Genomic DNA, 20316 nt, shown 5'->3' with positions numbered 1-20316 from the left:
ATGGGATTCTGCTTGTATTACCTCTTTTATCTGGATTCCGTCTAGTAAGATCAAACTGGACACACAGTCTCTCTTTACAAGAGATTCTAAATCAATAGCATCCCCAAATGGCTGCAGCAGGAATTCTTGGTTTGATAGATTAGTGGATGGGTTTTTTTCCTCAGTCTCTGCTGCTCCTTCCTTGCTGCTGATTATCCCAGGCAGCGTAATGCATTCATGTGGGGAATAATTGCTCTTTTGGTGCACTGGCTTCATGCACCTTGTAAAAGTAAATCTACTCTGGCGTTCCTTCAGTGCTTTACAAATGGTCCTGGATCCTCACGGACTCGCAGTACATCTGTTATTGAGGTGTCTCTGATGTTTTCACAGAAAACTGCCAACATTACTTCAGACTGACAAACAGAATCAGGGGCCTGTAGCAGTGTATTAAGACCCCCCAACTCAGAAATCTTGAGAGAAACGAACTCAGCAATTCTACAAAGATTCCTCCAAAATCGCACTAAGGTGTAAATGTCTCTACTACTTATTTTGCAGATGCACCACTGACGACACAGCGCTGTACACTGCTGTGGCCGGAAACAGCCATGGACAAGTCTCCACTCAGGCTTCTGTTGTTGTCAAGAGTAAGTCAGTATTGGAACTCTTGCCTTGGAAGAAAGTATTCAAACTCGTCACCTAGGATTAATGGATGTCAACAGATTTCCAGAATGACTCAAGATCTCAATTCTTAGCTGACAGTGTGAGCTAACCAACATCTGAATGATCAAACCATGGATTGATTTTTAGAAAACATCCATGCTCAATGAAATTCATATACTCTTTGACGCTACTTAATAAGTTATTTTAATGACACTACTAACAACACTAGACATCATTTAATCAGCAACACGATTGTGTGAGCAATTTGTCATTTGGATCTAGAACTGCACATCTGCATGCTGCCATCTGTCCACTTGTTCAGCTGTTGAATCTTTATGTCTGTGAAAGGCTGCTGCTATCAATACTTAATGTTTGAATTGTTTAATTTTAATTGTGCAGGGTACAAGCAGGAGGAGGAGTCTTGCCCATACGGGTGGTTGCCTTTCACTGGTAGGCAAATAACAAGCGACAATCATTAAATCAAAGTAAAACCTCATGAAACACTGTTTGACACAACAACTTGTAACCTCCTCTCACTGTTTTCTTTTCTTTTATGTTTTCCCAGCTGCCATGCTTCCTGAGATCCTGTACACTAAGATCAACATCACGTTTGTGGAGGCGTTTGGCCCGGTGTTTGCCAGTGAGGGAGGCTCTGCCACTCTGTCTGCTTCCATGACCCTGAGCCCCAACCTGGCCAACCTGCAGCCCGAGGCACAGTGGTATAGAGATGGTAATTGTTATTAAGTAGCTTTTTATGATGAAGAAATGACCCGCTAATTGCTAGTAATATTCACTAACTGCCACGGTGACTGCCAGACCCAATCTCATCGACATGCAGCCAGAGGCAGAGCAGTGGAAAATGGGAAAATGTTATGGACCCTATTTTTATTGCTTATTAATTATATCTAAAGTGGTTAACTAGACACCAGTGATATATGCCCACTTCATGGGCAGTTACTTTTGCTGGGTGTGTAGGAAAAAAAGCAAAAGGTAAAATTATATTTTTATGTGTATAATCAGTATTTTCATTAAAACCTTTTCTATAATTAATAAAGAATTGCTCTTTTATCCAGTTACAATATAAATTTAGAACGATTTTTGAAAAAAGGGAAGGCATTTTGTGACATTGAAGCCCTTAACCTCATTTCTAGAAACTCGCCTGTTTGACTCTAAATGGGTGAAGATTGAAACCGGCAGGGGCGTCACCACTTTGACTATTCCAAACCTCTACAAAGACGACGAAGGCCTCTACACGCTTCGCATGGTCACCAAAGGAGGCATCGCAGAACACAGCGCATTCGTGTCTGTTGCAGGTGAGGAAAGATCAGACAGTTCAAGAGAAACGTGTGTCTATATGTGACCAATGATACAAATTTGACTATGGAGTTTTTATTTTATTCTTCTTAAATCCCCCTTTTTTTCAAACAATCTGTTCATCGGTCAAATCAACATCAGTGTCCTCCCACTCATCCCTGTCTAGATGGTCCTCCCCCAGTCCCTGCTGCACCCGGTGCTCCCATGGACATCAAAATCCACGACGCCAATAGAGACTATGTCATTGTGTCCTGGAAGCCTCCTAATACCACCACAGAGGGTCCGATCCTGGGATATTTTGTGGACAAGTAGGAACTCTTGCGTTAAACACAGAGATAACATATGAACTGACCAATATACTGTGGGAGGAACTGATTACTGTCACCGACCAAGTCGAGTGTGCATGATCATCTCTGTACAAATTGGTGATTTTTATTTTATTATTAATTTGCTCACTGGTTTCTATATTGTCCACTTCTTGCTTATTCTACTTAGGATCTTTATTGGGCATTTTGCAAATAATCAAAGATTTTCTTTATTAATTTCACCTTTTTCTCTTTCAAAGCTCACCTCCTTGTGTCCTTCTTTGCTTTTTCTTTTCTGTTCTTTTTTCAAATTGTTTCCAGATGTGAGGTTGGAACTGAGAACTGGACCCAATGCAACGATCACCCCATAAAGATCTGTAAATACCCCGTGTCTGGGCTGTTTGAGGGGCACTCCTACTACTTCAGGGTCAGAGCTGTCAATTCCCATGGCATCAGCAAACCATCCCGCATGTCTGATCCCATCGCTGCCCTGGACCCCACTGAGTTTGAACGGCTCCATGGTGAGTTTAACCGGATTAATGCAAAAAAATAAAACAAAAACAAAAAATACATTCCTCCCTTAAAAAACAAAATATTACTCTACAGGTAAGTGTGTCCTGTGGTCACAACTGTACTTACTGCTGCCGTGGTACTCTAGGATGGCCTTGAAGCTATAATTTTGTTATTTTATTTGAAATGAAGTTTGAAGACTTTTAAGTTTTTCCAACTAATCCAAGCTACTGCAGAAATCGTGTCCTCGACAATCTGCCAGCCACCCACAGGTGGAAAAAAAAAAACTTTTAACAACTCTTAACAAGAAAATTAGATAACTTATTTGCTTTTAAAACTGAGTAGGTTCAAAATAAATGACACACATAATATTCAAATTTTGAAGTGAAATTAAATTAAAGTGTTTCTCCATACGAAATGTTACATTTGTCTGTCCGACCATTAATTTCACGCAGACTCTTCACTGTTTTTTTCCCCTGTAGCCAAAAAGCTTGGTGGAAAACTGGATGTTGTGTCTTACTATGACGAAGTTGAAGGTGGGATTCTATTTCATACACATTTTCATTTGTTTTACACCGTTGGATGTAATAGATGTGTTTATTGATTGTGTCTGTTTTTTTCTTTGTGTAGAGGAAGGAAAACCTCCAGGCGTTCCATCCGGAATCAGTGTCAATGAAATAGACCGGACATACGTAGTTCTGAGCTGGAAAGCTCCACCTTATTCCAGCAAGGCTCCAATGTGGTACTACATAGAAAAGGTCAGAGGATGAATTCTTTCAAATGAATTTTTCATCCTCTTTATGTAAATGTCTTATCAAAGCCTGATTTTTTGTTTTTTTTGTCTCTGTCCATGTCCACAGAGCTTGGCAGAAAGCGGCGCATGGCAGCGTGTTAATACTCAGGTCCCTATTCGATCTCCCCGCTATGCCGTATTCGACCTGGCAGAGGGAAAAGACTATAGGTTCAGAGTTTTATCTGCCAACATCTATGGAACCAGTGAGCCATCTCAGCCGAGCGAGCTCATTCAGACTCTGCAGCTCAAAGGTGTGTTCCAGCAGTCTTCTTCCTGCTGTTACTCTATTAATCAATCTGCTGTCGGTAACAGTGTGATGAATCCAGACTTAAGCTGTTACTGTGTGTTTGATGTCTTCTCTCCAGGTGTACCATCTGCTCCTGGTCAGGTGATTGCAACAAGAGAAACAGACACTTCTGTGCTCATCCAGTGGGCTCCTCCAAAGGAGCCAAACAATCTGATTGGTTACTACATTGATCAGTGTGTGAAAGGATCGAAGGATTGGACCTCAGCCAATCACAAGCCTCGCAAGAACACCAAGTACGTGTAAAATGAATCCCATCACACCTAAACACGTGTCTGATTTTGTTTTCCCTTTTCTGGCTCATGAAATGAATCCTCCAGACTCTTAATGCAGTTGTGTTTCTTCAGGTTTGTGGTTAGTGGTTTGACCACAGGGGAAACCTATGTTTTCCGTGTCCAGGCTATCAATGAGCTGGGTCTCAGCGATGAATCCCAGGAGTCTGCGCCCCTGACTGTCAAGGCTGCTCTGAGTCAGTATTCCAATATGTGTGTTTACTAAAATCTAACCATTAGCTGCACTTCTCCCACCCTTCTCAACACCGTCTTTTGATAAAACTGATCCTCAGTGACTATAATTCAATGGTGTCTTTTTCAGCCGTCCCTTCTTCTCCATATGATGTTGCCCTGCTGAGCTGCGACGGCCACTCGATGGTGTTGAACTGGAAGAAGCCTCTTCACTCTGGAGGTTCAGTGATCAAGGAGTATTATGTGGATAAAAGACGCAGTGGCACAGAAATGTGGAGAGAGATCAATATCCCACCAGTCTCAGAAAGACTTTACAAGGTAAACATTTTTTCTTAAACTTTTGTCACAAGATGGAGGAGCAGCTATAACTTGTATAATTTCAGAGTCAAGACATGTATTGAGTTTGTTTTTCAATTCTTCAGTGGAATTTCCATGCAAAAAAAAAAGTATATGAGTTATAATGTTAATGCTGTATTGACAGGTGGAGGGCTTGACAGAGGGAGCGGTCTATCAGTTCCAAGTGTATGCAGCCAACCTGGCTGGCCTCGGACTAGCTTCTGAACCATCTGCCGACTATAAGTGTGAAGTCTGGAACATGCCAGAGCCGGGTTAGTAAAGAGCATCCTCTGACTGAATTGGTCCAGTTTGCTGCCAGACGTAAAGACAGATGGAGCTTTTAATAATATCATGCAAATGAATCACTGTCAATGAGTTTATTCTTCTTCTCTTTTTATTCTATGTGTTGTGCAGGTCCTGCCTATGACATGACTTTCTGTGAAGTCAGAGACAGTTCACTGTTGATTGAATGGCAGAAGCCCGTCTATACTGGCTCTGGACCAATCACAGGCTATCATGTTGAGTACGCCAAGAAGGGCACTGCCGACTGGACTACAGCCAATGAGACCGCTGTCAGTCATCGCTTCCTAAAGGTGAGTTTACCTGGAATTAAGTTTATTATGTTCAGAACTAGTACAGGTTTGTGTTTTTGTCTCTGTAAAGATTGTTGAACCTCTGCAGGTGACTGCATTTTGGCCCCTCTTCCATGCTTTGCAGTCCCACCCTGCTGTGCTTTTATCAGCCCTGCAAGTGGCGCAGTGATGCAACTCCATTACATTATGCTACAGTGACATCTAGTGGTTTTTGAAAAAATGACTAGGCTTAATTACATGACAAAAAATTAAATAAGATGAATAGTATTTTTAGTTGACAGTGAGTGGTTTGATAATGTGTGGTTGATAAAAGACGACATACTAATTAATCTTTAATAAAAACATGTTAATGTTTTATACTTTAAAACATGATTTCTGCTGGTAGAGCACATTTCATTTTGCAGTGATTCGGTGCAGTTACTGCTGGGTTGTACAATTTATTACCGCTGTCAGCTTCTCATCTATTTCCAGAAATGTGGCTATTTACCTGCAGCGGCTTCTGATGTCAGTGAAGAATGTCCTGCTACAGTGTTAATGTCATTATTAATTAACCTGCCAAATTTTTCCTGATTGAAGATTATCAAATCTGCATATGAGCGTGAAGAGCTCCCCTCCCCCTCCTCCTCCTCCTCCTCCTCCTCCTCCTCCTCCTCCTGACAAGTATTACAGGTTTTTACTTGGTCTGGATGAAAATATGCAAACACATACCTTGTCTGGTGTTTTTCTAGGTGACAGGTCTGGAGGAGGGCAGTAGCTATGTCTTCAGAGTGCGTGCGGTTAATGCTGCAGGAGTGGGAATGGCCTCAATGGCCTCTGACTCCGTGACCGCAAAGGCTGTGGAAGGTAATATCTCATCAAACACGCTCGGAGAATCAAAAGAAATCAGTGTGTTTCCTTTCTGCATTGTACAACAGCTTGATGTTGTTACTGGTGTGATGCAGTTTTCAGGGTGCTGAAGGCGAGCTGAAAGAGAGTGGACAAATAAAATGAACGCAATTTATCTAATAACAAAGCTGCTCACTCAAACTGAGCTTCTTTCTGGGAACAGAAATGGCTGGAGTTTAAAACGGTTTGTTTTTGTTGCAGGCTCCCAGGAGGTTTCCTGTGTGGTGGACGAGAAATCAGGTGACATTGTTTTGTCTTTCGAGTCCTGCCAAATGAGTGAGGGCTCCCAGTTCATCTGGAAGAAAGATTACAAAGAAATCACAGATTTCTCCAAAGGACTGGAGATTAAGACCGAGGGCAGCCAGTAAGATCACTGACACAAACACAACCCCACACTTGGCATGCAAATCACTTTACCCTTTTATCTGTCCTTTGTTTAACTGTTCTCTCTCTCTTGTGTGGCATTGCAGCTCCAAACTGATCTTTAAGAACCCGGATAAAGAGGACTTTGGAACGTTCTCTGTTTCCGTCACCAATACGACTGGAGTGTCGTCCAGCTACACAATCACTACTGAGGGTAGGATCCCGTCGAAAATTTTACGTGGGTGCTGAATATCTGACACAAAATGTATAATAATAATAATAATAATAATAATAATAATAATAATAATAATAATAATAAGTCAAATTTGAGATTGCAGGAGTTCACAACCTTTCGTGGGGGCAATCTCAAGAGGGAGGGGGCTCAAGGGAAAAATCTTTATGCCTTGATCATGAGATTTTGAAGAGCTATAGAGCAACATACAGACAACTACATCAAAGCTTCAAACCTGAGCCAAAGTCGAAAGTAAACTGGGCATCAAAGAACTAAGGTGCTTTATAAGATGCAATAAAGATGAAAGAATTTAAACCATGCTTACAACCGGTTTCACTGGCTAGAAGACAATGAAAATGTTCAATATCTGATAGATACTAGCAGAGTGCATTGCTCACTTTATTTCTCCAAGCTGGGGGCAGTGAGTATGTATTATCTTCACGTCTTCTTGGCAAAAGGTTTCCCCGTTTGAAAGTTTCACAATATTTTTCCCTCTATTGCACCACTCACTGTGCTGCCAGGCTGTAATATGTTATTCAGCGTGCCTTCCACTGATTGCTTCCCATTTGGCCTGCAGTTACTTCACTTGTAACGCACAATAATTTCTGAATTTTCCCACTATACAAGGATTCATTTATACCACTTATGTCATAGGTAGGCATTTGGTGAGGCTCCGGTAGTGTGATACACAAATTCACGACGCAGTGTGTAGGAGAAGTTTCCGTGTGCAATGAGGTGCAGTGTGGTGCTTTGAACAACACTGAGCAATGATGCAACATCTTCCAAACTGCTTCAGTTTTAGTGATCAGTTACCTTCCTCCTCCTAATAAACACAATGCAACTATTGACTTTTTTAAATTTAAGTGTAGATGCAGGTTTTATTAGCGTACGACAGTAGCTATCCCTTGATTAAGATTATGTTTTCTCTTTGATTCAGAACTGACAAAGATGCTGGCGCTCAGCTACGATATCAGGCACCCAGGTAGGTAACGCTGGCTGGCTCTGTCAGGCTCTCATAATCTCTCTCTTTGTCCCATTTAATCTCACCTCTTTTATGGTTTTTCTCGGCCGCGGCTTAATCTCACTCACCGACTGTCTCCATTCCTCTGTCTCTGCTTTTCATGCTTTCGTTTTGCTTTCGTCTGACTGCTTTGAACCTCTCAGATTTCTTTATTCTTTTAGGGGCATATTTTTCTTTTTATTTGATTCAAAAAGTCTTACCTGCCTTTGCATCACCTGCCTAACCACCATTCACCTCTTCTGTTCTTTTGCCTCCCATCTTACGCCTCATCCTCTCCTCTTCTCTCCTCTCCTTCTTGCCTCCTCGACTTCCCTCTCCAGTAAATGAACAAGCCCATTAAAGTCTTCTGACTCTTAACCGTCCTTTCTCCTCTCCTCTAGTCATCCCTCTGAAATCTGAGCTGGCCTATAAGATTATGGAGCGAGGCAGAGTGAGGTTCTGGCTGCAGGCTGAAGAGATTTCTCCCAAAGTCACCTACAAATTCTTTTTAAACAACAAGGAACTCTCTGGAGCTGATGTAAGATACTGTCTCGTTTCAGGAACAGAAAATAGTCAGGATCGATTAAACAAAAAAAAAACTTAACCTTCCAACTTCAAGATCAGCATCACATGTCTGCATGACCACCTGCCAATTTGTGTCAACGTGAAACGCATAATCACAGAGGAAAAAGCATCTGTTACCACAAAGACTGCGATCAAGTCTGTCACGTCAACTGCAGGCCTTTCGTTAAATGCAGCTCTGTTGTTTTGCAGCCCAACAAGATGGGTCATGATGTTGCTACAGGTGTGATTGAGTTCATCATGGATCGTTTCACCGAGGAGAGCGAGGGGACGTTCACCTGCCAGATCACCGACGGAGGAGGCAAAGCTCAAAGCTCACTGGTTCTGATCAGCGACGGTAAGAAGCCAGGTCTCACTGCTTCACCACCATCAACACCCACTGTTTCCAAACGGGTAGAAAACAGACCTTTTTGCTTAATTTGATATTCACAGCAATATATGATATGTGCAAACACAACTTTAGAGTTTCAAACTCCCATTTCTCCTCCTATTAATTAGTGGCGATCTTTGCAACCCCTCTGAGGCAAGGCTTCCGTTAGGCACATACATACATTTGGCAATAGATTTGCTGCACATCCACCAGAAGGGACACTGTGGAAATGTAATAAGCCGATAATTGTAAGGTGGGTTTGAACTTTATGTATGAAGGATACTTTGAAATCCACATAATTTCATAAGTTATGATTCCACTCTCACGCAGACGACCATTAGCTGGGAAATCCACAGAAAGATTCTATAGCAGCTACTGGTGAGACTTTGATCTTTTAATTATTCTCTGTTTATGTGTATCTGTATGTGTACATAGCTTTCAAGGCAGCGCTGGCTGAGGCTGACTACCAGAGGAGAGAGTACATCAGAGTCAAGGAGGGTGAGAAATACAAAACATCACACACTTTTAATCTTGTATTGAGCTGCGTTCTACCCATCGCTACGTTGGCTGGCAGATGACTAATCTGTAAATATGCAGGAACGCACAGAAGACGGAAGTGAACCGTGTTTGATTTTGGAGCTGGAACATGAAAAGTCAAATGGAGCCATTTCAAAGCGCTAGCTGTAATAGATTTCACATTTCTAGAACAGATACCACATATACACACATGAGCTTCTATTGAACAGATATTTGTAAATGCTTGTTTCCATTTTTATTGGCGTCTCACTTACAACTCTCCCCATCGCAGGTCCCCATTTCAGTGAGTTCCTGTCACTCCAGATTGGAGATGATTGCTCCGTCACTTTGGTCTGTAAGGTAAGCAAAGCCAAACTCCATGATTGAATATTTTTGCTCCAAACAAATGGGAGGCTGGCTTGGGTAGCTGACTAGCCATTCTGTGCAGGTTTGAATGTTCTCCTTATGTGTATCCTCCCACAGTCAGTAAACTATGTGTTTGAGGTCAATTGGGGACCTTAAAGTTGTCCATAAGTGTGAATGAAAGGATGAATGGATGGATGCAGTTAAAAATACACCCTATTCGGTATGTGAATGCCAATTCGCAGGAGGCAGTAGTTTCAGCCGCTCTGTAGAAAGATGCTTTATTGGTATTTTGTGTCAATGATTGTTTAGAGCATAATTTATTATTGAGAATGAAAATAGCCTGAAGTTTTGGGGATTTTTAAGAAACTTTTCTGATCCGGTGGATGAGAGTGAATGTCTTATGTAGATAAGCAGAGATTCAGTTATGTGCAAACATTTGGCCACCCCTGGGCAATTTTCATATTCCGTTGACTTTTGAAGTGAGAAGAAGAAAATACTAACCCTGCAGCCAACACGTTGAAAAAGAGCCTTTTAAAAATGCTAATGTATTTCTACATTTATGTTCATAAACTGAAAAAAAAAAAGGAACAGAAATCAAAGAGCATTTTTGTGGTGTTTGCTGACACAGTCTGAGAACTCCCATGAATGAGTGAGTTGATTGTTTTTTGATTTGCTAGGTCTCGTAATACGTGAAGAATTGTAAATAAGAATTGTCAGCCGATGACATGTCCAGAGGAAACAAAGTGCCTGACTCCTCAAATCTCAGGAAAATATTCCACAACCATAAGCTTCTCAAAGCAACTGTCATAAAATAAAATGCAATGAAACGAAATGAAGCCAACTGATGCCTACGTTGCAGACGGAGGCTATAAAAAGCTTCCGAAGCACTTTCGGCTTGCACTTTCCACTGGCTGAAATGTCATTAAGGAGTAGCAGTCAAGGAGAACTGTGGAAGTCAATACTAGATCTGGATGACCAAGAAAACTTTCTGGTCTACTGGGCAGAAAGGAGAAGCGAAACAACCCCCATAGGACTGCAGAGGAGCTGCAGGGAGGAGGCAGACACAGGACTTTTCCACCATTTCACACTGCATGGATGAATCATCTGGAGGATGCAAAACAACTTCTGGATAAGCCAGAGTCATCTTGGAATCAAGTGTGGACAGATGACGCTATAAGGAAAATCTCTGTCCACAATTGCCAAAAATGTATTTGGAAGAATAAAAGGAGCAGAACTGGATGAAAAGTTGTTCCGCCAACTGGGAAGCATGTGGTTGGACATGTATTGCTTTTCGGTTGTACAGCAGCCAGTGGCACAAGAAACATCACAGAGACCAAGGATATATTCCGCTAAACAGCAAACCAGCAAATCCTTGCATGCAAGTACAAGGCAGAAAGTCAGGAAATAAAACTATAGGAATCTTCAACTAATGTAAGCCTCAGCTTTTATATCGGCTTCTGAGCTGAAATGGATTAACAACATGCTTCGTCATTCAGTCAGTTCATTCTGTTTGTGGAAAAAGACAGCAAACATTGTTGTATGTTGTTGAAAGATAATAATTTAAAATATAACATTGGTGGAAAGACCAGACATCACTGAAAGTAAAACCACATGTTTCAGTGTTGTGTTTTTTCATTGCAGGTTGCTAACCTGAAGAAGGAATCAGAGTTCCACTGGTACAAGGAGGACACAGAGATCATCCCCGACGTGAAGCCCGACCTCGGATCTGGAGTCTGCAAACTGTCAATTAAACAGGTAACTCCCCCAGATTTCCCCAGTCTGTATAAAGTCAATAAAAACAGAATTTGGAATTCTAATTTACATAAACAACAACAGAGATGTTACAAATTAAACACTGTCTGCATATTTAGAGTTGTACATACCGTAACTGAATTATTGTAGTGTAACACCCAATTAGGTGGAGGTATGGATGGACATACCTGCCCACTTACTGCCCTTAGTGATGTATGGGGAAACAAAAATTGTTTGTGTGATGTATTTGTATTTACCAGTCTATGTTTGTTGTTTCCGCTCATTTTTTCCTCAGTTTTCACTGAAGACAGCAGGAATTTACAAGGCTACAATCAGCGATGACAGAGGGAAAGATATGAGCCAAATTGATATTTCTGGAAAAGGTAAACATCTGTTCTTATTTCCCAATTTATCTTCCTGCTCAATTAGTGAAGTTATTTACCTTACAGATGACTGGCGTCTGTCTAACTTATGGCATGATGAACAAGTAAAAGTGTAAAGTTTCCCTAAACCTCCCAAACCAGCTCCGTTCTCATGCACACACAGACGGTAAACAGTATCATCCAGTTTCATGCACTCTTTGCACATGGTGTACTAATACATTACTAACCCTACAAATCCAACCTTGTTTCTCTGTCTACTGAATAAAAATGTCTATCTGTATGTGACCATTTTGCTCCGTTTCCAGTTGTATTGATTCTTAAGAAATTACATTTTAATTTTCCTGGAAAAGCTTATAAAGAGCAAACTCAGTTTGATACCCTGTAGTCCTTAAAGTCTCTGCTACTCTGAGTTATGATTTCCAATGATAACATTATTTTTCCCCCCATATCTTTCTAGCTTGTCTTTTATTCTCTCTTCATGAACTGATATTAAAACTGTATGTATGCATCACTTCTGGAGAGGGACACTGATTAAAGGTTGATGGTTTTGTATGTATAATCATCGCAGCAGCATTATAAAGTCACAAGGTGTTGAAGTCTTCAATGTAAGGCTCAATGGGGGAGTTTTAAACACCGTGGTCACGATATACAATATGGTATGGATGTAAATATTTTAAAGCAGCCACCAGAGGGCAGCATAGTCCCTTTCCAGTGTCGCTGCCTTTCTCCCTGACCCCGTGCTACTCTGCTTCTCCCCTAGTCTTTGAGGATGCCATCGACAAGCTCAGCCAGCTGGCTGGTAGGTATCTTCCAACTTCCTTCCAAGCATATGCACGCACGCACGCACGCACACACACACACACACACAGGCAGAGAAGTAAATACACAAAAACCAATTAAATTATGAACAGACATCCACATTAAAAACATCAACAACATCATCCTCTACCCACTGCAGGGAACCAGTTCAAATTATCTAAACTTAACATGGTGCAATCACACTGCGGCGATAAGAGATTTATGAGATCTATCACCAGGCCAATACACTTCTGATTCAAAATCCGACTGCGACACACACACACTTATCAGCATGTGGCAGAAGTTGTCGTGCTGGAAGCATTTGGCCATCATGCCATCATGTGGTGAAATCACTTTAAAATTCCTCTGCGCTGTCACAGTGACGGCGTGGAGGAGCATCTTACTCCTATTTTAAGAGACAGTCACTTGACAGCTCTGCAGCAACTGTTACAGCGGTGGCTGCAGAGGAGAAGAGGGTTCATTACTGTGATAATGGGAAACCATGGTGACGTGACCAGGTGGATGACACACTTGTCCACTGGTAATGTGCAGTAAAGCAAAGTCCCGCATAGACATAGTGTAGCATGAAATGCCCTTTCAGGCACAACGGCTTGAAAAAGAAAAGTTAATAAAACCTCCGGCGGCTGAAGTGTTTTTCTGAATGCAGCATGTAAACAACTTGCACTCCAAAGTCTGCACTCTGCTTCATTAGTGCAATTTTTCTCTCTCCAGGCTGCACAAAGGTAACATAAAAAGGGGACATCTTAAAATGCATCCTGTAAATGACTGAAAATGGAAGTTTGATTGTATTTGATCCATTTTGTGCTGCATGCTGTAGCTCTCCCAGCGGTGCAAGGCCAGATTATATCCAACAGCAGGTGCCCGACATGTATTTGATTTTCATTTCAAATGTGCTCTCCACAACCTCTATCACCTCCATCAACTCCTCTAGGAGCCAGTGCAGGAGAGCTGGTGATTAACTGCACAGCAACAGGCATTCAGCTACAGTGTCACATGAAGTATTACACCTCAGAGATGAACGTCACCTGGTATCACGGGTAAGAATTTAGATTTACAACACTAATAACACCACAACACCACAACAAACAGCAGCGGCAGTGCAAGTTTGAAGGAGGGGAGGGAAATAAAAAGAAAAGTGTCTCTAGCATCTGCAGTCATAGCGAGAGATTTTGGCAGGAATTACAGTTTTCTTTTAAGCCCTCCCATAAACATGCTGACCACAAACACACTTTTTTTTTTCTTTTCTCCCAAGTTAAATTGCCACAAGTGGCAAAAACAATAAGCCACATAATAAAAGTTGTGATGGCTGTTGTCAAGTGTTTTCATTATCCTGCTTATTGCAGTAAAATTGCTCTGTTTTGTGACAGAAATCACACCCCTATCATTTTCTCTGAAGGAGCGTGGTTTTTCAGCTGCTAAAAGCACTCTGTCTTACCCAGGAGATTATAAAATGCGGAGAGCGCTGTAGTAGAGTAGGAACAAGTGGACACAACAGAAAAAGGGGACAGAAAAGAATGAGGAAAAAAATAAAGGGGAAAAAAAATTAAGAGAGACTTGAGTTTGGTAAAACGTCCACAGTGATAGATGGGCACACCGTCAGAGAGGCATGTAAACATGATTTTCCATTACCTCTGAACCAGGCTTCATCTGGTAAAATCACAGCACTACTCACACACACGTACACTAAACTCTGCTCTTTGTTCTCCTCAGTGAGGCTAAATTGTCCCACAGTGAAAAGACTGTGATTGGAGGAACTCCTGCCATGGCAACAATGGAGGTATTATCTTCCAGCTCGCAATGTTGTGTCTGTGTGGATCACACATTTGGTGAGAATGAAGCCCCCTTTTCCTTGAATGTGCCACTTAGATAATTCCCAAATAGCTTCTGCAGAGGTAATAATTACAGCTGCTGTCCACCATTTGCTTAAGTTTTAGTCTGTGTTAAAATGTCCTCACTTTATGTAAAGACACTCTGCACTTCATGTTGGAATTCGCCATATAAACTATTCTTGACATTATTGCCCTTCCTTGGTGGTGCATGAGACTCGGTTTTGTTCTTGAGCGTTGTGACCCGGGTTCAGATCCTCGGTGTGGGACCCGAGCTTCCGAATTTTAACTCCCCATCAAATAAACAGTCAAACTCCGCCTGAGCACGAGGCTTTGTTGACTGCTCAGCGTATTGTTTGATTCATTCTCAGGTGGTTGAGCCCGTGGAGAAGGATAAAGGCTCATACTCCATTGTGATCACTGACTCTGAAAACTCCAATAAACGCACTCTGGACCTCAGCGGTGATGGTCAGTACTTGCCCTCTCTTATTTTCCATCTCTCAGCATCAATTACTCTTTTTATTGATAATTCAGTAAAAAGGAGGAACAATGCAGTCACTTGTTCTTTTATGGGTCTCTTGGGTACAATTTGTTGTCTGCAACTTTGAAAGGAAACTCCATTCAGAAGCTGTTCTTTGGCTATCAAATGATCATCCCCTCAGGACTTTAACCTGGCTGTAAAAAGTTGGCTGGATACTCCTCAACAAAGAACTGCAGGCTTGGTTAGCTTGAAGGACAGTTTTCATGTGAAAAATAAACATGAAAATCTGGCCTGAAACTTTTCAAAGAGGCCTATTGGAAATTCTGATTGAATACATTGCTGATGTGGGGCATATTACCTCAACTCGAACAGCTGTCACAAAGGCATTTATTTATATTTCGCTTTATTACGTTGAATATCGAGCTCTGTTGTAGCTGTCGATGAAGGAACAAGCAACGAGTGTTTCTGTGAAAAATTGATTTTTATAGTCATTATGCCTCTTAGATAAAGTAAGGAGGCATTTGTTGTGTTAATGGTGACAGGCACTTTGTGTTTTTGTCTTTTACAGTTTATGAGAAGGCATATGCTGAGTTCCAGAAACTCAAGTAAGACCAAACTCAAGTGTGCTTGTTTACTTGCATTTGTATTTCAGTCAGACTAACTTTGCTACTGATGAGCTGCTGTTTCATTCACATCTTTTCCAAAATTGTAAACTTAATGATTTAAGATAGATTTTGCTAAGAATCCCAGCTCATTTGTCTGCAACGTGCATGCAGATCCATAACCTTTTATTTTTCGCCCATAAAGCCACTCAGGTAAACTTGCTTATCTTTGATCTGCCTGGTATCCTGCTGCACTATTTCAGCAACACAGCCAGTCCTGCATCAGTTGAATTCTGTGCAACATGCCTGTGAATACCCGGCATCGCCCTGTGGGCTCTTTTTTTAAGATCCCAGGGGTCACAGCGCTTGTGTGAATTCAGGATGTTTCATGGCGGCTCTCTGTTTTGTGTGATAGCAGACTGGCTGGATAATGCTGGGATCTTGGCTCTGTAGAACCCAGACAATGTTTTTTCCTCGTGCTCAGATACGTATTTATGACTCTGAATGCATGTCTGAGGCTATTGTCATGCAGCAGAAACAGCTGGAGACCAATCCTGTGCCTCCTGCAGATGTTGTAAGAAGCCGGTGTCTTAAACTGCACACAGTATAGTTTATATGCCTCATATTATTCTGTTTCTGCACCCTGAGCTGCTTACATTTATACATTCTGTTGAAAGCAGGTATTAGATAGCTTTTCGGTGCTTCTGTCAACTTTGCACCTGATGTATTTAGACAGACCAGACACCTGTGAGAAAATGCAGCTGTACGGTGTTTTAGCCCTTGGATGGCCAGTGCAGCGTGAGCTGAGCTCACCTCCATCTCCTAGCTGAATATTTCAGGAACTAGAGTGAGTCCAAAAACCCAAAGCCTTGTTGTCTGGAAAAAGTCCAGCATATTAAAATTTGAGGGAAAATCAAGGTTATAAATAGAAGCAGTCAGGTAGCAGGGATTCTTTGGGGTCCTTTGGCTAATTGGGCCAAAGCAAAGCCAATGTACTGAATTTTACAAACCCATTTAGAGAAAAATGATTGAAACTCCAAACACTAAACACTGCATGCGGAGTGGAAACCATCCAAATCCCTCTCGTAATTAACATTCAAAGAGAGACATTTAAGCACAAGATTTTAGAAACACATTGAAACTAGTGGCACCCCGTTGCCCTTTTGATTGAGCGTCAACATGCCAGGAGTCGAGCAGAGTTCCCCCAGCCATCTGTCCTGTATCTGACCTCTGCTTGTGCCACGCTGCTCTGACGGCCCTCTGACAACAATATCATTTTTTTTCTAAACAAATATTTGAAAAACATCTGAAGTAAGAGGAAAAAACTTTATAGTGTGTGTCTGCTCCAAGTACAGAGTATTTTGTAGCAACCATCTGGCTGCTGTCGGGGAACCACAAGTTGAAGTAAGATGTATTTGTATGAAGCTACTATGGTGAGCCAGGTGATGGAAGAAATCCAGAACCGGCCTGGCAGGATTGGAGCGTCTCTCGCTCGAACGTTTGACATGGGTAGAATTTTTAATTGCTGAGTCTATGTTGGGGAATTTAAATATTCATAGTGAGAGGTAGTTTTTACTGACATGAGTACAACTAAATGTTGTAATGATAACAACCTTACTTTTGTTTCAGGGCTGAAGCCTACGCTGAGAAAAGTGAGTTTATCTTATTTCATTCACAGCTTTAATGTATCAAGTAATTAATGAGTGCGTAAATTAACACTGGCTTGTTTCAGATCGTGGAAAGGTGATCGGAGGTCTGCCCGACGTGGTCACAATCATGGAAAAGAAAGTCGGTGTCAAAATGTGTACATATCATCTTTATCTAAGTATTTATTGGAAAATACCCTAACATTTCTTTCCTTTCTTTTCAGACTTTGAGTTTGACATGTACAGTGTGCGGAGACCCCAAGCCTCAGGTGTCATGGCTGAAGAGCGGATCGGAAGTGGAACCCGATGATCAGGTAACTACTGTTATTGTTGGTGTGACAGGAGTCAGAATGCATTTCACAACATGCAATTAACTTGTCACCGGAGCACGTAATTAAAGTATATACGATAGTCGTGTTCGGCGCACAGGTTTGCATTCAGGGCCTTGTTCTTCGACTTGATTCCTACCTGACGGAAAACACCGCCGTGTCTCGCTCTGAGCTGTTTAACCTCCAACAGGAACGCAGCTCCTGCAGCTCCTCTCATCATTAATTATCTCATTGATCCAAGAAATTTGCAAAGGATGTTTCTATTAACTTGCATATTGGTATGATGGAATTTCCACGCTGACAGCTCAGCCAAATTATGTTGTGTTACTTTGAAGCTTGGAATTCATTTTTGAATCATCACAAAGAGCAGCGAATGCAGAGTTAAAATACAAATTACAACCATGACAGAAGCTTCCTAATTTCATAATGAGCAAACGTGACAAGATCCCTGTAAATTATAGCTGAAAATATAAATCAGTGCTTCAAGTGTAGTTACTCATGTGGTGCACAACCTTTGGGCGGATGTTTAGAAAAAGAAAAAAAGAAGAATAAGTTCCAGAATAGTTTGTGCACATTAAGAACTATCTGACCTCCCCTTGCTTATTTTAACAACTGCTACGGCCAAAACTAACATGAACAATAAATATTAACATAATTTGGGTGGAGGTCTGACCTGGATCATCGACACATAGTGTGGAACAAATCTACCATTCATAACTCATTGACCTACTTGCAAACCAGCGTAATTCTGCAGTCTGTCCCCTGTCAGCCGAGCCTCTTTCAACAGCGTCAGGATCCTGCAGCTCTCACAGCTTTGAAGATTTAAGTTTTAGAAACCCCGGTCCAGAAGGAATTTCTGTTCAAGTTTGCCCTCTTCTTTATTCATTCCCTCACCTGCTAATAATCTGTCTAAAACAAGAACGGAGATCTCTGGTGATGTGTTTGCTAAACCTCTGGAGTGAACCTCCTCTTCCCCGTTACCACAGAGGCCACTGAGGATATGAAGCTAACAGAAAAACAAACAGCCAAATGTATGCAGGTCCATTTGAATTTTAGTGTAGAAGCAGATATTGAGCTGCACGGACTTGAATGAAGTTGAAATGAACCTGTTGATTACAACAAAAAAAATGTCAGTGTTTTTCTCTGTTTTGTCAGCGAGTATGAGATTTTGGGCTCTTTGTCCTATTGTCATCACAAAAATAGCAATAATTACCAGACAATGTTTTTTTTTTTTTTTTTTTTTTTTTAATACAGCAGCTTCCTTTCATCAGTCCAACAAAAAGGAAACAAGCAACCCACGGATTAACCTACATTGAGCTAATAAATGAATGCAATTATCCAACACCGCATAACATGTTAATTAGAAAACAGGATCTTTTTTTTTTCTTTTCTTTTTTTTTTTTTTTTTAGGAATTTTAAACCAGTAGAGCTTTTAATTTCTCACAATTAAAGGCAAGTGTTTCTCTTAATAGCAATGTAATTGGCCTGTTACAAGTGCCACTCCTCAAAAAATGTATAAATGCCCAGACCTCACAAATGAGTGGGCAGGAATGAGAGGCCGAGATTCAAATAATGTACTCCCGTCTGCACCACTCACAGGTTACAAGTCGGAGAGTAAGCACGCCACTCAGTCTCAGGTGTGAGGTGAAAGTAGTCAGAAGTGCACTCCAAAGGCTTTAAACATCGATAGTTTTGTTTCAGTGGCCTTGAGAATTTCAGATGAGGTGTGTTTTCGCCGCTGTTCATTTCCATCGTGTTTTGGGCGAGGTAAATGGGCCTCGGTCGGATCACACAGACAATGGGCTGGATGCAGACGGTGGCATTCAGCTTTTTCAAATTGGAAAGACGAAATCAAAGCTCATGCTGCTATTCTGAGTTTGATGAAAATCAATTTTTAAATCAAACTTTAAATGACAGGCTCTTTAAATGATAAATCATAGCTGAGCTCCCCGTGCTGCCTTTCTTGCTATTTTAACCTCTGATTTCATTATTTTAGTACGTGGTCTCCGTGGACCAGGGCAAGTTTGCCAGTCTGACGATCAAAGGTGTTTCCTTGGAGGATTCTGGCCGATATACCATGATTGTCCAGAATAAATACGGAGGGGAGTCTGTGGATATAGTGGTAAGTGTGACTGCTGTGCAGTGATTGGACACATTTTCCTCTGTGGAACAGAAAGCTTGCTCTTTTATCTGTGTCTTCTTTAAACCAACACAGTTGGACAAAGCTGCCACAGGGATGATATTAAACACTTCTAATGTTTAAATTTGCATTAACTTGTAAGAACTATGGAACTCCAAAAATGAACGTCTCTCTGAAATCATTTGTTCTATTAGAACCGGTGACCATCCACATTTTATTCTCTCTGTCGTTTTTAATTTCCAGGTCAGCGTGTACCGCCATGGCGAGAAAATCCCCGAGGCGAAACCAACTCCGACCCCTAAAACAATCATCCCTCCTAAACTCCCCATCGAGATCCCCCAGCCGAAGACCCAGCCCGCTCCCAGCCCCGCCCCCTCCGCCCCCAGCCCCGCGCCTCCCCGGGCGGCGCCGGGAAGAGGGGTGAAGAGTCCCACTCCCACCAGGAGGAAGTAGAAAGCATGACGGTTCTAAATGAGGCACGCGCTGCTGCACACGCAGACCACACTTAAATTAGAAGCTTTCGTTTGGTGCTGTCCGTCTGGTGTGAAACTCAGTGCATTTGGCACTAAATTGGAGATTCTTATAATTGTGGTCGAGTGCGATGACGTTTGCTGTAAGAAACCAAAAAACATGTAAAATTTTAATTAAAAAAAAAAAAAAAAGGCAAGTTTTGCTCCTATCTGAATATGACAAAATTGGAATTTTGCTCAATATAATTAACTTGAATAAAGATAAGATCTGAAGAAAAACATGAAAAATTATTGAA

At 41.5% G+C, this 20316-nt stretch overlaps 1 protein-coding gene across 2 annotated transcripts in view; it reads left to right on the top strand.

The window, feature by feature from the left end:
* Positions 1–20003, top strand: part of myom2b (myomesin 2b) — a 30279-nt gene extending 10276 nt beyond the window's left edge. For both annotated transcript variants that reach the window (XM_030091917.1, XM_030091908.1), the window contains exons 6-39: positions 535–623; positions 1039–1089; positions 1205–1369; positions 1791–1952; positions 2120–2261; positions 2580–2779; positions 3251–3304; positions 3399–3526; positions 3629–3812; positions 3927–4101; positions 4213–4334; positions 4460–4647; positions 4811–4937; positions 5080–5258; positions 5987–6101; positions 6345–6507; positions 6614–6720; positions 7676–7720; positions 8140–8276; positions 8513–8657; positions 9126–9188; positions 9499–9566; positions 11214–11327; positions 11620–11707; positions 12468–12506; positions 13458–13563; positions 14237–14303; positions 14724–14820; positions 15402–15438; positions 17065–17087; positions 17168–17223; positions 17306–17395; positions 19407–19532; positions 19794–20003. In XM_030091917.1, the coding sequence (XP_029947777.1) occupies positions 535–623; positions 1039–1089; positions 1205–1369; positions 1791–1952; positions 2120–2261; positions 2580–2779; positions 3251–3304; positions 3399–3526; positions 3629–3812; positions 3927–4101; positions 4213–4334; positions 4460–4647; positions 4811–4937; positions 5080–5258; positions 5987–6101; positions 6345–6507; positions 6614–6720; positions 7676–7720; positions 8140–8276; positions 8513–8657; positions 9126–9188; positions 9499–9566; positions 11214–11327; positions 11620–11707; positions 12468–12506; positions 13458–13563; positions 14237–14303; positions 14724–14820; positions 15402–15438; positions 17065–17087; positions 17168–17223; positions 17306–17395; positions 19407–19532; positions 19794–20003 (3862 nt within the window). The remainder of the gene's footprint in view (positions 1–534; positions 624–1038; positions 1090–1204; positions 1370–1790; positions 1953–2119; positions 2262–2579; positions 2780–3250; positions 3305–3398; positions 3527–3628; positions 3813–3926; positions 4102–4212; positions 4335–4459; positions 4648–4810; positions 4938–5079; positions 5259–5986; positions 6102–6344; positions 6508–6613; positions 6721–7675; positions 7721–8139; positions 8277–8512; positions 8658–9125; positions 9189–9498; positions 9567–11213; positions 11328–11619; positions 11708–12467; positions 12507–13457; positions 13564–14236; positions 14304–14723; positions 14821–15401; positions 15439–17064; positions 17088–17167; positions 17224–17305; positions 17396–19406; positions 19533–19793) is intronic.
* Positions 20004–20316: the final 313 nt, after the last annotated feature.

The sequence above is a fragment of the Salarias fasciatus genome, chromosome 1 (genome assembly GCF_902148845.1).
Source record: "Salarias fasciatus chromosome 1, fSalaFa1.1, whole genome shotgun sequence".
Lineage (NCBI taxonomy): Eukaryota > Metazoa > Chordata > Actinopteri > Blenniiformes > Blenniidae > Salarias > Salarias fasciatus.
Note: the sequence above shows the minus strand (reverse complement) of the source record. Positions and strands in the feature narration are given on the sequence as shown.